Raw genomic sequence first — 15,182 nt, forward strand, 5'->3', positions numbered from 1 at the left:
AGGCCTCACTGTCGTGGCCTCTCCCGTTGCGGAGCACAGGCTCCGATGCACAGGCTCAGCGGCCATGGCTCACGGGCCCAGCCACTCCACGGCATGTGGGATCTTCCCGGACCGGGGCACGAACCCGTGTCCCCTGCATCGACAGGCGGACTCAACCATTGCGCCACCAGGGAAGCCCTAAGCCATTTTTTTAAAGCCACTTTTTACTCCTACTAAAGATGACATTATTATTTGGTGGTTAGAATTTCTTGGTTACCAGGAGAAATACAAGTTAGAAAATGGACAGACTTTATTTGGGAGGGCTTCCTGAGGTAATAACCTCAAGTTCTGATAAATAAACAGGAAAGAGAAGACAGGGATGAGGGAGAGGGAAGGAGGAATAAGGAATGATAACTTGGCTCAAATTGGCATGGCGGTAGCAGCCAAGGGGCGGGGTTGGTGGGGGCGGGAGGTGAAGGCCTTGGTCAGAGTGGCTCCCAATGGCCCTAGAAGGTGTTGGAGGTGCTGGGGCAAAGCCCAAGTGTTCAGTGCTGCATTGCCCAGGGCAGGAGCTGAGGAAGGTGAGGTCCACAGGAACAGGCTCAGGACGCAGACTTAGGAACTGCCCAGAGATGGCACAGCTGTCACAAAGGGGGTTTCAGCTCTGACCCTTGGGCAGGGACCTGGCCAGGTCTTCGCCCCAGCTGGGTGCTGAGCTTGCTGTCCAAGAAGCCGCAGTCTGTTGAGGGGATGGTTGAAGTTCTGTGGGGCCTGGGGAGGTGGCAAGGGTGCTGGAAGGCTTTGCTGTCTGCTCCCAACCTTCTTTTGCCCCCTCTCCCTCTGCTCAGCTTTGTTTCCGGTGGGGACACATGTTCTAAGGCCAGTAGAGGTAGTTGGGGATGGGGCCTCAGTGATGACTGGCCCCCAGTCCTCCTTAAGTGGGTCCATGGGGAATGATGTGCTATAGACTCGGGACAGCTGAGGTTGGGGTTTAATAGCTTCTCAGCCCCCTGCCCCTGCCCTGGTCCCCTGAGCCAGAGTTACAGGGTACTTTACTGAGACTGTCTACTGCATTAGCTGAGGGAGCTGATAGGATAAAGGGGACAGCTTAAGGGAGACAGGAGCAGGAAAAAAAAGACTTCAGGGTCGGCCATGGTGCTAAAGGGGCTGGAACTGGAGGAAAAAGCTGGAACCTCCACTTGCAGCAAGGCCTGCTGCAGGCTCTGAAGGGGATCTGGGGCTCGGGGTAAGAGACTTTTCTTTCTGACAGGGGGCTGAGCCAGAGAGAGCCCTCCCTAGAGGAAGCTGGAGGGATGGAATAACCATGGGAGATTGAGTCAGCTGGGAAATGCCCTCCCCCTCCCCGCCCGAGGGGTCTCTGCTGGGGCTGAGGAACCTGCTCAGCACAATCGCCAGGCTCCCTTTCCTGTACTAGTTACTCAACTTCTCTTTCCTGAGGTCTCACTGCAGCCCCAGGCCCCCGTGGGAGTGAAATCAGCAGGATGGTGCAGGGGTGCCTATGGCTATGGTGGGGAGAAGGGAGGTTCCACTACCTTGGTCGTCAGGGCTGGGCCTGCAGCTGGAGCCCTCAGGAGGACCGGGGCCTTATCCTTTGGCCTGGGAGGGACCTCACAGTATAAGGGGGAACATTGGACTGGGATGACAAGATCTGGTCCTATCTCCAGTACCCTGTCACCTCCCCTCTCTAGACCTCAGTTTCCGATTTGGTTGAACCAAGAAGTCAGTCACAAGGGGTCTGGAAGTCCCTTCCTGTCCCAGTCCTGCTCGGCCAAGCCCCTCGCTGCCTGGTCTCATCTGCTCTGGACAGCAGCCCTGTGGGCAAATAAGGCATTCTCTCCATTTCAAAGCAGTGTAGGGAACAGTGGTGCAGAAACAAGTTCCCCTGTTAAAGGCTGGGCAGCTTGTTAGCAAACAGCCGTGACAGGAACCCAGGGCTCCTGACAATGCCATCATCTGGATCCTCCCACCCACTCTGGGGAGTCCACCCCTAGCTGTGAGGAGCTGAAGAGGGAGGGGGAGATTCCCTGGGTCCTGCTCACCCCTTTCTAGCAGGCTTTGCTCCTTCAGAAACACCAAGTGGGTCCCTAGGCATTTCTGTCCCCTCCCCGAACCCGCCATCCTGTTCTATCCCGAAGTCTAAGGAAATCCCATCTTCTGACTCTGATTTCCAGCCCTTGCTATACAGCAAGCCTCTCCTTTTCCTGCCTCCTCCCCTGCCACGAGGAACCAGCCATGAGGTGACTCCCTGAGTCTAATCTAAGACCTTTCTTGCGCTTTCAGCCTCCCCTCCCAAAGCCATCTGCTCCCCTCCCCTCCCCCGTCTCTTGCTCAGGAGGGAGTTTAGACCTACAGACAGAAGGAAGTGGAGCCCCACTCTGTTGACTCAGCAACCATATTTCTCCTTGAGCTGATTAGCACTGAGTGGAAAGGAGGGGAATTCACTAGTCACTGGAGCTGGCCCTGCACCAGGCTGGGGGTGGCATGGTGGTGGCAGCATCTAGGCCTAGGGAATATGTCTTCAGGGAGGGGGTCTGGGGGGCTTCTGTGATTCAGGCAAGTACCCAGAGCCCCTTGGCAGGAAGAGAGACCTCGATGGGCTCTGATTGTCTTGACTGAACTCTCATAGAACAGGCTGGGACCACAGGAGTACCCAGAAGCCCCCTGAGTGGCTCCTGGGGGCAGTCTATTCTGAGCCCTCAGGGCCATCCAGGCGCAGACACAGCCCTGCCTCAGGGAGCCTCCAGTCTGATAAAAAAATAAGACCCAAGGCAGATTCTTCTAGGTGGTTGAAGCTTAGAATGCAGAGCTTGGCCACAGAGGCAGGAAGATGGCCCTGAAGTGGGTCTGGGCAGACAGGAGGAAGCCTCATAAGAGGAACAGGGGAGGCCTAAGCCCAAGAGGCTGGGAGCTGCTGCAGGGGGGCTCCCCATCCTCCTAAGGGGCTCACACACATAGGCTAACAATGCCCCCTCCCCCTCCCAGTCCTGTGTTTGGCAGGGGGTTGGGGAAGGAGGTGCAGGGGCTACCTTTCAACCACTCCCCTCCCTGCCCCTTTCTTTCCTGGCAACCCGCAGGTGATGTAGCCACTCCTCTGCCCCTGGCTAGCTGCCCAGCTCACCCCAGTTAGGGAGAGAATACTTTTCAGAGAGAGGTCTGTGTCCCTTGCCTTGCTGTCTCCCTGCCCCCAGCCCATAGATCTGTGACCCTTGCCCAGGAGTCTCTCAACCCCCGACCCTTCTCCCACCATTGCAATGGTCGTTCAACCACTTGCCTTCCACAATATGAGAGAGTCAGAAGGAGAGACAGAAGGAGCCTGGAGTACTTGAATCCCTGTTGGGGGAGGTGGTTGGCGATGATTTATTAGCCAGACAAGAATCAACAAACAAGTTCTAACATCTGTTCTCGCCAAACTGTTCCTCAGACAACAGCAGCATTGGACCAGGGCCCGGACTCAAAGGCTCAGAGGGCCAAGGAAATCAGACTCCAGGAGGAGAAACCAGGGTAGCGGGCTGCAGCAGGGCCCTCCTAGCCCACTTCCTTAGAGGCAAGCACTGAGCCACTGGGCTCTTAGAGACTCTTGGGAGGGAACCAGTGAGTGTGTCCCTAAAAGGAAGCCGACTCCACATTTGCTCCTCTGACCTCCAGGCTTCTTTGTGGGGCCTCAGACCAGTTAGGGGAACAGGGGTAAGCTGGGATCTGGAGGAGGGGAACAAGCACCCGGGCCCCCATGAGGCAGAACTCTGGAAAGCAGCCAGATTTCCTGAGGAAATCTCTTGACATTTCCCGTGGTAAAGAGTTAGTGGATGTGGGGTATGGAACAGAGCACTAAACAGGAAGCTGGGGTTCTAGTCCTTGACCTTGACTAAGCCACTATCCCCCTCTGGTTTTGTTTCCTTATCTGCACAGTGAGGGAGTCGAACTTGATCAGTAAGAGCAAAGGAGATGCTGCTCCTCTTCCTTCTCTCACCCGTGGCAGACATCACTAATCAATCACAGAGTTCTTTTCTGCTGAGTTCAGATATGACCTCAACATCCTTTCCATTGCAGCGCTCTAGGCAGCCACAATGAATGGATTGGAGTTGGCATGCGAGGTGACACCTTTTTGCCATCTTTGCAATGGATGATGGCTGAGGTCCTTTCCAGCTTTGATCATCTACAGTTTGTTCCATCCACATTTTGTGAGAAGGGCGCCTGGGTGTGTGTGAAGGTCTCTGGACCCGCTGTTCCAAGTTATCCCCCACCCCCGCCCCACCCCAGCTCAGACTCAGCAGCTACTGAGGAGGCCCCAGGGGGAGCCACGCCTGACCTCTGTTCTGAAGCACCTGTCTAGAAAGGTTGTGGGGGAGGGTGTGCCCCCAGCGGGGTAGGGGCTTGTGGGGCACAGCAGGGCCTTGTTCAGCCACAGAGTTCTCAGAATGCAGTTGTTGGCCACCTGGATTCTGTAGAGAGAAGGTTGGTCCCAGGTCACACCCTCTTCCTTCTGCCTCCTAGGCTTACCTGCAGCCTCAAGGGCCAAGACGTCTGATCTTAACAGACATTGGCCTGCAGAGAGGAGGTCTAAACCTCTCTCATTCATTCAACAAACATTTCCTGAGCACTTGCTCTTTGCCAGGCACTGTGCTGGGTGCTCTGGAAACAGAGATGAACAAGTCCCAGCCCCTGCCCTCAGGGAGCTCACACTCTGCTGGGGGAGAGGGGAGATGGGTGTCAATGATCAGTGGCATGGCAGGTGTGTATAAAGCCTCTGTGTGGACGGCCTCTGCGGTGAGGTCAGGGAAGTCTTTGCAGAGGAGGAGAAGGGCAAGCTGATCTTGAAGGATGATTAGAAGGTTGCTGGGCAGCCAGAGGGTGCACTTGCAGGAAGTAGCTATAGGCAGAGGGACTGGCATGTGCAAAACCTTGGGAGGTTTGCAACCACTTGGTGTGTTTGGAGGAATGTGACCAGTTCTGGGAGGGTGGGAGCAGCTGATGGTAAGACTGAGGAGGTGGTTCCCCAGCCCACACAAGTATAGAGGGCCTCATGGGCCAGGTAGCTGTTTTAGAAAGACCATTCCGACTTTCTTGGGGCCGAGTGGGTCAGAAGTGGTAAGACTGGTGGTTAGGAGGCCAGTTAAGAAGCCCTTGGATAAGTCCTGATGAGAGATGATGGGGGCTGAAACTGGGGAAAGGAAAAATATATTTAGGAAGAGACTCAGCAGGAATCAGTGGCTTATAGGGGAGTGAGGGTGAAGAGAGGGGAGACGTCAAGGGAGCCCTACGATCTTGAATAGTTGGGTGACTGGAGAGGTACCCGATCAGAGAGGGAACAATGGAGGGAGCCATCCAGGGAGTAGGGTAAGAACAGTGTTGGCTGTGCTGAGTCCAAGAAGCTGTGGGATGCTGGGGAGCTGAGCAGAAGCCTGGGGAGAAGTTTGCGTAGAGACATGGACTGGTGACCTCAGCTCTAGGATGGTAGCAGGTGGCAGGGGTGTGGATAAGTGGGAGCAGGCACAAGGGCTGAGCAGGAGCCTGAGGTGCCAGAAGTGGGGGGGAGGGTGGGGAAGGGCCTGAGGAGGCGGGCAGAGGCAGAGGGATTGCGTGGGAGCAGCTGGTGGGTCTAACACATCCCATGAAACAAGATACTGACTTGAACTGATCAGTGAGAAGACTGGGCAGGTGGGAGGATGGAGGAGAGGAGGAGTGTGCAGAAGGAGGGGACGTGCAGGTACCCCCTCCCCTGAGCTCATCTGAGGTGACACAAGGGACTCCAGGTGCTCTTCTTTAGGAGGTCCCTGAAGGCTGAGGGGAGGCAGCCAGAGTGAGAGGCCCAAGTTCAGACTTGGGAGGAGATTGCCAGCACAGGGTGGGGTCAATCTCAGGTGGGTCTGAAGAGGACAAGCCAGGTGAGAGGGACACAGGCTCAGTTGGGGGAAGGCTGACGGGGCCTCTATTTTCTCTGAGAAGTGGAGGGAGTGGGGACTTGACAAAGGGGAGGCAGGTCCCAGTAACTCCAGGCAGAGGAGAGGGAGCAACTCTGGGCCTGGAAGAGGGTTGCTGGCAGCCTGGACCCTCTGTCCTTCCCATCTCACCTCAGACCTCTGACCTGCATTCACCCTGACCCAGGCATCCTGTCTGAACACCTTCTCCACCCTCCGCAATCTGCTTTCAGGAAATCCTCCTTGCACCCCCATTATTTACCTGGCTTCCTGGGACAGGCCTGGACTGGCACTTCTGTAGGACTTCGTGCCTGAGGATGCACGGCGGGCCCTCACACCCTGAATCAGGCACCTTCACCTCCACCTCGGCATAAATGTTGCTGGGGCCTTCCCCGGGGCTGCCACGGCCCATGGCATAGAAGTCTATGGGTTCATCAGGTTCGTGGTAGATGGGGTTGGAGGGCTTGGGGGGCGGGGTTGGGCGGGGTCTCGGAGAGGGGCTTGTGTAGACTTCGGGAGGCAGCTGAGGCTTGGCGGGGATGGGAGGCTTGGGCTTGGGCGGCTGGGACGTCTAAGAGAGAAGGCAGGCGGGGAGGAGAGTGGGTCAGAGCAACACAGGCAGGGCCAAAGCTGCAGCTCAGCCCGAGCCTCCGCTCCCTGCAGGCCCCGCCCCCTCCCCACTGGCCCCGCCCCTGACCGCAGGGCCTTCCGTCTTTTCGTCTCCCGGCTCCTCCACTCCCTCAGGCCCCACCACCTCTCTCAGCCCCTCCCGCCCAGTACCTGTTTTGGCGCCCCCGCCCCATCTTTCTGCATGGGGGCTGCGCTTTGCTCCTTTTTGAGGATTGAGGTATACTGAGGTTGTGAGACCTGGCTTTTGCTTCCAGAGTCTGATTCTTCAGTCCTTAGGGACAGTCCTGCGGGCTCAGGAGTCTGCGGGGAAAGAAGGAGGCCTCAGGGACTTGGTGCACGAGGGGCGGATGGGAGTCGGCAAGTGATGCAGCGGGGCGCAAAATAATCTCGTCCATACGGATAATGTCGGGGGTGGAGGTGCGACACAGAAATTTGGGTGGCGCTGGGTTTCTGGGTGAGGAAGAGGCGGCAAGGAGACCAGGAGGCGGGACAGTCGCTCTGGTCACAGGCCATATTTAGCATTAAACTTAACTTCATCTGGAACATAGGGCCAGGCCAGTCGCCATTTGTACCTGTGATTGTAAAACTGCAACAAGGCTTTAGAAGTCTTTAGCCTAAAATTTTTCGGCATGGGGATAGATCTCCAAGACTTCTGTGCTTGTGTTTATTTCTGCAGGTGCCAGGCGACTCTACTTTATGGAGCTATAAGCTAGACATTCTCGGGACAGAGACACTGCCTCAGGGATGAGGAGATGAGCCTTATAGGGTTCCTTCCCATGTTAGGTAGGCTTTTTCTCAGCATTTATCCCTGGGTTCTTGAATGTTCTCCACATGCCCGCTACTTTTGGAAGGCTCAGGCCATAGGCCTTTTCTCATGCTTCTGCAATCCACCAAGTGTATGTCTCCATCTTAAGGTGTATAGGCCGTTCATGGATTCAAGTCAGAATTCTTTTCCCTTGCCTCAACCCCCTAAGAGTTCTTAGCATTCCCTTTATGAATAAAAAAGAGCACCTCTACCCTGCTGCCGAAACAGCAGCACCTTAGGAGTCAACCTGGACACCTCCCTCCCTTCCTCCCCACATCTAACGGAGCACAAACCCTGCTCCTTCCACTGCCTAAATATCTTTACATCTGCACACCTTCTCCACGCCCACAGCTACCACTCCAGTTCAGGCCTCCTAAGTCCTCCTCCTGCATCATCTTGCCCTGCTAACCCATTCTCCACTCCGTGAGCAGAGTAAGCCTGCAGAAGTTCCCTTAGCAATCCTTCCATGGCTGCTTGTTGCTCCAGGATAAAGCCCAAACTCCAGAAAACGTGAGTGACAAGACCCTCTGAGGGCCGGTCATGGAGCTTGGTCTCTGACAGCTCTGCCTTTGGCTCTCGCAGCTCCAGCTGGCTCCCCTCCCCACCAGACTTCCCTACACCCTGTTCCAACTGCTTGGGAATCTTCAGGTCTCCACTTATTCCTCACAAAATTCTGCACAAGAGTTACCCCTAGGCACAGTCCCTCAAGGCAAGTTCTTTTTTTTTTTTTTGCAGTACGCGGGCCTCTCACTGTTGTGGCCTCTCCCGTTGCGGAGCACAGGCTCTGGACGCACAGGCTCAGCGGCCATGGCTCACGGGCCCAGCCGCTCCGCGGCATGTGGGATCTTCCCGGACCGAGGCACGAACCCGTGTCCCCTGCATCGGCAGGCGGACTCTCAACCACTGAGCCACCAGGGAAGCCCAAGGCAAGTTCTTTGAACTGACTCCAATCAAGCTCTATGAAACTATTCTTGCCCAGGTCACCAGTGACCTTCTGTTGGCCAAATCCAGTGGTTAATTCTGGACGCACTGGGACCTGCTCTTCCCTGATGCGTTTTCTTTGCTTCGCGTCTAGAGCATCACACTCCTGGTTCTTCTCCCCTCTCTCTCTGACTGCTCCTTCTCAGTTTTCTTTGTTGGTTCCCCCTTATTTCTGCAAACTCTCAATGCTGGAGACTTGGTATTCTTTTCCATCTACACTCATTCCTGAGATTTAATCCCTCCTGAAGCCTTTAGAATCAATCCGTCTACATGCTGATGGCTCCCAAATGTTGATCTCCAACCTAGACTTCTGTCCTAAACTCCAGATCCCTGTATTCCAACTGCGTACTTGACATCTCCATTTGCATATTGAATGGATGTCTCAAACCGCAAGCGTCAAAACTGAACTCGCCATCTCCCCTGCCTCCTGCAGACTTGCTCCTCCTGTAGCCTTCCTCATCTCAGTCAATGACAACTCCATCTTTTCACACTCCTCACCCAATCCTGCAAAAACCCTGTCAGCTCCACTTTCCAAACAGACCCAGTGTTCCACCTCCTCACCCCTTCACTTCTACCAACCGGGTCCAGGCTGCCATCTTCTCTCCTGACGTATTGTAGTGGTCTCCATCTGGTCACCCATGTCCCTCTCAAACTTGCCAGGTCATGTCACTCTTTAGCTTGTAACTGTCCAGTGCCATCCCATCTCACTCAGAATAAAATTCCAAATCATACAAGAATTTACTGGGCCCCTTTCCTTCACCCCTGTGGTCTCATTTCCTACCTCTCTACCCATGCTAGCTTCCTTACTGCTCTTATTCTTATTCACACACATCAAGGATCCTTCTGCCTCAGGGCCTTTGCACCTGCTGTGCTATCTACCTAGAATGTTTTTCCTCTACTTATCTGCATGACTTTCTCCCTTACTTTATTCAGACCTTTGTTCAAATGTCCCCTTACCAGAATAGCCTTCCCTGATGTTCCTATGTAAAATAGCCCCAACCCTGTCACTCCTTGTTTCTGTATTCTCTGTTTGTTTTCTGTATTAGCATTCGTTGTCTGTCTCCTGTCACTAGAATGGAAGCTCCATGGAGGTAGGGGTATTTGGGTCAGTTTTGTTTACTGCAATTTTTCCAGTGCCCGGACCAATGCCTGGCACAGAGCGGTCCCTCAGAACTGCCTGAACTTCCTCAGGGAGGCACTCTCTGACACGGCTCCCCACCACGTGAGCTCAATGGCACCCCACTCTGTATTTCCTCTCTCATCACACTCTCACACTTGATTCCTATTATATGTCTTTGCCGCTGGTAAGTAGCTTTGTGGGTTTGACACCTATATGTCTTGTCTCAGTAAATATCTCTTAATTTAGAGAACAAATGACCCAGTAATTCCCTGGACGTCCAGTGGTTAGAACTGGGCACTTTCACTGCCGAGTTCAATGCCTGATCAGGGAACTAAGATCCCACAAGCTTCGAGGCAAAAAACAAAAAACAAAAAACAAAAAACAACCCCCCCCCCCCACCACCAAATGACCCGTCTGCCTAGCTGGCCACTCCCAGCCTTTGTGTGGCTGGGCTGGTCTCTCAAGGACCCCTCCTCCAGCACACGCATCTTTCTGGAAGGGCATCTGCGTGGAGATGTGTGGGCAAGGGAGGTTTGGCTGGGTCGTCGGTGGGAATGGGAAAGTGCCTGATGTCGAGGTCCTGCGGCCTGGGCTCTGCGTGGGGAGGGGGCGCTGGCCTGGGTTCCCAGGGTCAGGGTCAGTGTCAGGGCCAGGGATGGGGGCTGCGTACCTGGCGGGCGAGGGGCTCGGTGAGCGTCTCCCCGTAGGGGCTCAGCGGGCACGCCTGGTAGTGCCGCAGCAGGTCCTGCAGCCGCGCGTGGGCGCTGTCCTCGCCCAGCACCACGTGGCGCCCGTCCCCGAGTTGGGCCAGCAGGAAGTGGCGGCAGCAAGTCCGGCTCCTGGAGGCACTAGTCAGGATCAGACCTGCTCCCTCTTCCCGGCCAGGGCACCAGCACGAGGAGTGACCCCTACCCGCCCCGCGCCCGGGTCTCCCACCCTTAGTAGCCTGGGGGCTGAGCATAGACCTCCTCCACCCCTGCTGGGAGTCAGCATGAAGTTCTTCCCCTCACACGTCCGTCAGTATCAAGCCCCGCCCTCTGATTAGCCCGAAGCCCCGCCTCCCTGTCGCTCAGCGCAGCGCTCCGCCCCTCACCTGTAAGTCAGCACAAAGGTCACGGCGCTCTCACTGAAACGCACCAAGTAGCATCCCTGAGGCTTGCTCTCTAGCAGCCTCTCAGCCTCTCTGTGGGTGATGGAGAAGACACGGAAGATGCTCAGACTCTTCCAGCTTCACCCCCTGTCTCCCTGGCTCTCATGGGGGGACCCCTACCCCCTACCAAGAGGGCTTAAGTGGCTAGAGAAGGGTGGAGGTGGGAGAGAGAGGATGTGGGCACTGCGCTCCTGCTGCAGGGACTGGGCGTAGATGGTCAGGAGACCTCCCAGCCCTGCATCCTCCTCCTGGCCTCATCCTGGCTGGAAAAGCAGCCTGGGGTGGGGGACTAAGGGGGTCAGTACAGTGGCCGCAGCAAGAGGGATGGTAATAGACTCCTAGACTTCAGAAGTCACAAGCTGAACAGAGGATGTGAACAGAGAGATACGGGAGAAGTGAAGCTGAGAAGTGGAGGAAGAGGGAGGAACTGCAAGGGAGGGAAGAAAGAGGAGAGGGCTGGAGAGAGCCAGAGGTAAATAAAGATGGAGGGAGAGAGACTGAGGCAGAGGTGGAAACTTGAGCACTAGAAGCCTTAGAGACAGGAGGAAAGTTGAGCCTAGAAGGGAGAAACTGAGGCACGGAGTAGGGGGTTTGGGCTAGAGCCTCTCCAATGATCTCCCCCAGGAGAGCTGCCTTAACGAGGAGCCTTGGAACCTCCAGGTGTCATAGCCTGGCCTGTAGCCTCAATCTACTCCTGACTGACCGCAGGACCCGGGACTGGCTCCTGCCCTTCTCTGGGCCTATTTCTTCCTCTGTGACTCACCTCCGGGTGATGAAGCCGTGGAACCAAGCAGGGGCTGCCCCATGCTGCAGGAGCTCATGGGCCTGGGTGTTCTGGAACCAAGCCTGAGTCTCAGCCTGCAGGGACATACCTCCTTCCCTAGGCACCTCTTCCTTCCCAATATCCTTTGGGCTGCAGGCAGCCCCTGGGGCCTGGGGAGGTGCCTGGATAGGGGAAGAGTTCAAGGAGGGGGAAGTAGCCATGATTAGTGGTCCTTCTTCTGACTTCAAGCCAGCTACTCCCTTCTCATCCTCATACCTAGCCCCTCCTGGACATGTGGAGGAAGCTCCCCGTCCCCCATCCCTGTTGCCTATTTTAGGGTATAATTGCTCAGAAAGTCCCTCCCAAAGTGTAACTTAAATCTCTTCTTTAGGTCAAACTGTTTTTGTTTCCAGGGAATTTCCTTCCACTTCCGTCTGGGTCCGTGGGCCTTTGATCCAGTAGCAGTGAACTGTTAAACTGTGCTTAAATGGGAGTGAGGCCTTCCAGATGGACAGAAAGGCATTCCCTGGCCTGAGGGATGAAGGGAACGCCAGAGGCCAGAATGAGGGAGGGCTCACCCTACAGTAAGAGGGACCGAGCTGGTTCACAGGGAGGATTTCCTAATGACTGGGTGAGTGAGAAGGCCTGAGATGAGGATGCACTGGGCAAATGAAGGCCACGGACAGAGATGCAGACCCTCCCTCTGGGCCGCTGGCTTTGTCGGCAGCCTCCAGCTCATTCCTGCCTTGGCCTCTGTCCCCCTGCAAGCCCTCACCCGTGGGACGGTGGGAGCAGAGGAGGGAGCAACACCCCCCAGGTTCCCACTCACCGCAGGGTGCACAGCGGAGGCCCTGGGGCTGGGCTGGGCTTCCTGGGCCTTCAGGGCCTGGAGTCTGGGTCCCGGCAGCAAGCCCAGGCTCTGGCAGCTCCTGCGGTTCAAGTCTATGGGCTGGCAGGTGCTGAAGGTTATGGTGGGGGCTTCTTGACTCCCTGTTAGCACAGAGAAGTTTCTCAGTGAGGGCCTGCCTCTCCCTCTGCCGCCCACCCCTCCCCCAGGCTCAGAGGCGCCCCATAGGCCTCTCCCTGGGGACCTGGAGGACAGGGACAGTTGTGACAGCAGGAGAAATGCAGGAGGGATGGCAGACACGATTTCTCAGGGAGGAGGAGTAAGGGGCCAAGGAGGCGCAGAGGGGCTTCTCAGGGAAACTGGGCCCCAGGAAGGAGCGCTGGTAAGCCAGCTGGCCTTCGGCTGGTCCGGAAGTCCTGAAATCCGGGAAAGGAGGCAGATCTCTTCAGGGCAGGTCCCTCTGCTGGCCCAGGATCCTCGACCTCCCAGCCCCCTTCATCCTCCTGCTGCCTCCTCTCTCCACTCGAAGAAGCCCTCAGAAGACCCTTTCACCCTTATCCTCAGGGATGCGTGGACCTGGAGCCCCCGAAGGGGAGCAGGGGTTGTGGGCCGCCTGCCCGCCAGCTCTGGCTTGAGGTGTGGCCCGTCACCCCTGAAGTGGGAGCTCAGGCCCAGAGGGAGGAGAGCAGGCATCATGGGGGTCTTGATGTTCCCTCCCACCCACATTCCCCAACTTCACACTTACCTTGAGGGCATATCTGGGCCAGGGGGAACTCCATGGGGGCAGCCTAGGAAAGGAGCCCCTGGAGCAGGGTGTGTGTCTGGGCTCTCAAAAGGTGTGCACACTCAGCGACTCATCTCTCCTTTCACCCCAGCCCCCGGGGGCAGGAAATGTCGCCTCACCCACAGCCCTAGCCCTCGCGGAGGACTCACGTCATGGAAAGCCGTAAGACAATTGTCCCTCCCCCGGAAGCCAGGCAGCTGAAGGTGGTGGTGGTGTGGTGAGTATTTGTGTCATTGTGTGTCTGGGTGTTGGGGAGTCCTTGTTGCTGTCTTATCTCCATCTCTCCGGTGATTCTCTCTCCACGCCCTCACTCCAGACTGGGGCTTCCCTTTCTCTCCCTCTCTCTTTGTCTCTCTCTCCATCTCTCTCCCTCTGTCTGAGCAGTGGCAGTGGGGACATCAACCTCAGAAGGATAAGCCTTATAAGGTGATGGGGCTTCGGGGTCATCGGAGATTCACAGACAGGACTGTGCTCTTAGGACACACGAGGGGGGGGGGCAGAGCTGCAACAGAAAGAATGTGGGTCAGACTTTTGAAGGATTTTCTGAGGTCATATGAAACCTGTGAGACAAGGGGGATAGGGAAGAGGGAACCTGGCTTCATCGTCAAGCAGAGAATGGAGCTGGGTTAGGACAAAACCAGGCCATCCCACAGAAAGGGAGGGGAAATTTCCTTCAAGTAAGCAGGTCGTTATTAGCAGCTGTTATTAATAACTTCAGAGCTGATGTCCTAAACCTGCAGTGTGCTTACATCTGCTGCCACCCTAGAGGACCAATCCCATTTCTCTCTTGTGTGATCCTCACAAATGAGAAGGAGTCAGGGAACATTATCCCCATTTTCCAGACGGGTAAACTGAAGCTTAGAGAAGTTGAGTGCCTTGGTCCAGGTCTGTCAGTGTCTCAGATGTTCACGGCAGAGCTGGGACTAGAAACTAGATCTTCTTTTACAAATTTCACTGTGATTTAGGCCAACAGTCCATGGCTATGTGCCAGGCACTGTTCTTGGTGCTGAGAGCCCAGAGAGAAAAAGGATCTTGTCTCAAGATGTCAAGAGGGGGAAACGACTTGCCAACAGGTACTTACAGAAGGTTGTGGTGAGTTAGTGGTGTGGGCTGGTGCTACGGGAGCCCACCTCAGAGGCTCCTAATCTAGCCATGTGTGCGGTGCATGCCTGCGTGTACAGGGGGTTGGGATGTCAGAAGAGGGGATTGAGCTGAGCTGTGGAGGATGAGCAGGGTTGAGGAAGGTGGGGAAAGGTGTTTCCAGAAGAGGAATGAGCGTATGCAACTGCATGGAAAACGGAAATGACTGGAGCGGAAGCTGGCTTGGGGGCTGCCAGCAGTGAATTATGCAGCTGGAGGGGCCAGGGCCAGAGTACACACTGCCTTGCACCCAGGAAGGACTTTGGAGTCCCGACAGCCTGGAGAGCTACTTCCCCAGCAGCTCTGAGAGGGAAAGACTTCCCCCAGGAGTCACGGCTGGCCCAGCCACACCCATACCCCAAAGCCTTGCCTCCCCCTGAGCTGCCTGAGCCCTCTTCCCTTCCTTAAAAACTGTTGCCTTAGCCTTGATCCCAGCCCCCAGGGATGGGATCGAGACTAAGGCATGATGAATGATCTCCCTCACTACGCTCTGCACCGAAAGCAGAGTGGGCTCAGCAGACGTCAACTAGGGAGCAAGATGCCCCTGTCCTCTTCTTGAAGCCCTCCTCCCATGATGGTGTGTGATTCTCTTGAACACCTCTCCTTCATATGGTTTGGAAGTGGAACATCAGTTAGTATAGGCTAGGTTATGCTGAGGTGACAAAGAACACCAAAATCTCAGCAGCTTAACACAACAAAAGTTCGTTTCTTACCTATGCAAGTTACACTGAAGAGCTGGGCATCTCTTCAGGGCAGCTGTTGCCCAGGTGGTGGCTCAGCCTCCCAGGTTGCCTAAACATTACGGTGCTTCCATAGCTACACACCCTCCCACAGTCACTGTGGCACGGGAAGAGGAGTATGGAGAGTTAGCCACTCTTTCCTAAATGCTCTCCCCATCTCTGGGAGTGAAACATGCTCCTTCCGCTAACACATTATTAGCCAAAGCAGGTGGCTTGCAGGATCTCAGTTCCCTCACCAGGGATTGAACCCAAGCCACAGCAGTGAAAGCCAAGAATCCTAATCACTAGGCCACCAGGGAACTCCCAG

General features: G+C 55.7%; 1 protein-coding gene across 1 annotated transcript; it reads right to left on the reverse strand.

Moving 5' to 3' along the window:
- Positions 1–4,263: 4,263 nt before the first annotated feature.
- On the reverse strand, positions 4,264–13,086 carry SH2D2A (SH2 domain containing 2A). The gene is made up of 8 exons (XM_060032025.1): positions 12,957–13,086; positions 12,194–12,354; positions 11,365–11,546; positions 10,545–10,634; positions 10,122–10,290; positions 6,696–6,845; positions 6,178–6,486; positions 4,264–4,439 (listed from the first exon to the last, which is right to left on the reverse strand). Exons 1-8 carry the CDS (start codon positions 12,988–12,990, stop codon positions 4,272–4,274), a joined length of 1,263 nt encoding a protein of 420 aa, XP_059888008.1. The 5' UTR covers positions 12,991–13,086; the 3' UTR covers positions 4,264–4,271.
- Between the last annotated feature and the right edge of the window lie 2,096 nt (positions 13,087–15,182).

The sequence above is a fragment of the Delphinus delphis genome, chromosome 1 (assembly GCF_949987515.2).
Source record: "Delphinus delphis chromosome 1, mDelDel1.2, whole genome shotgun sequence".
Classification (NCBI taxonomy): Eukaryota; Metazoa; Chordata; class Mammalia; order Artiodactyla; family Delphinidae; genus Delphinus; species Delphinus delphis.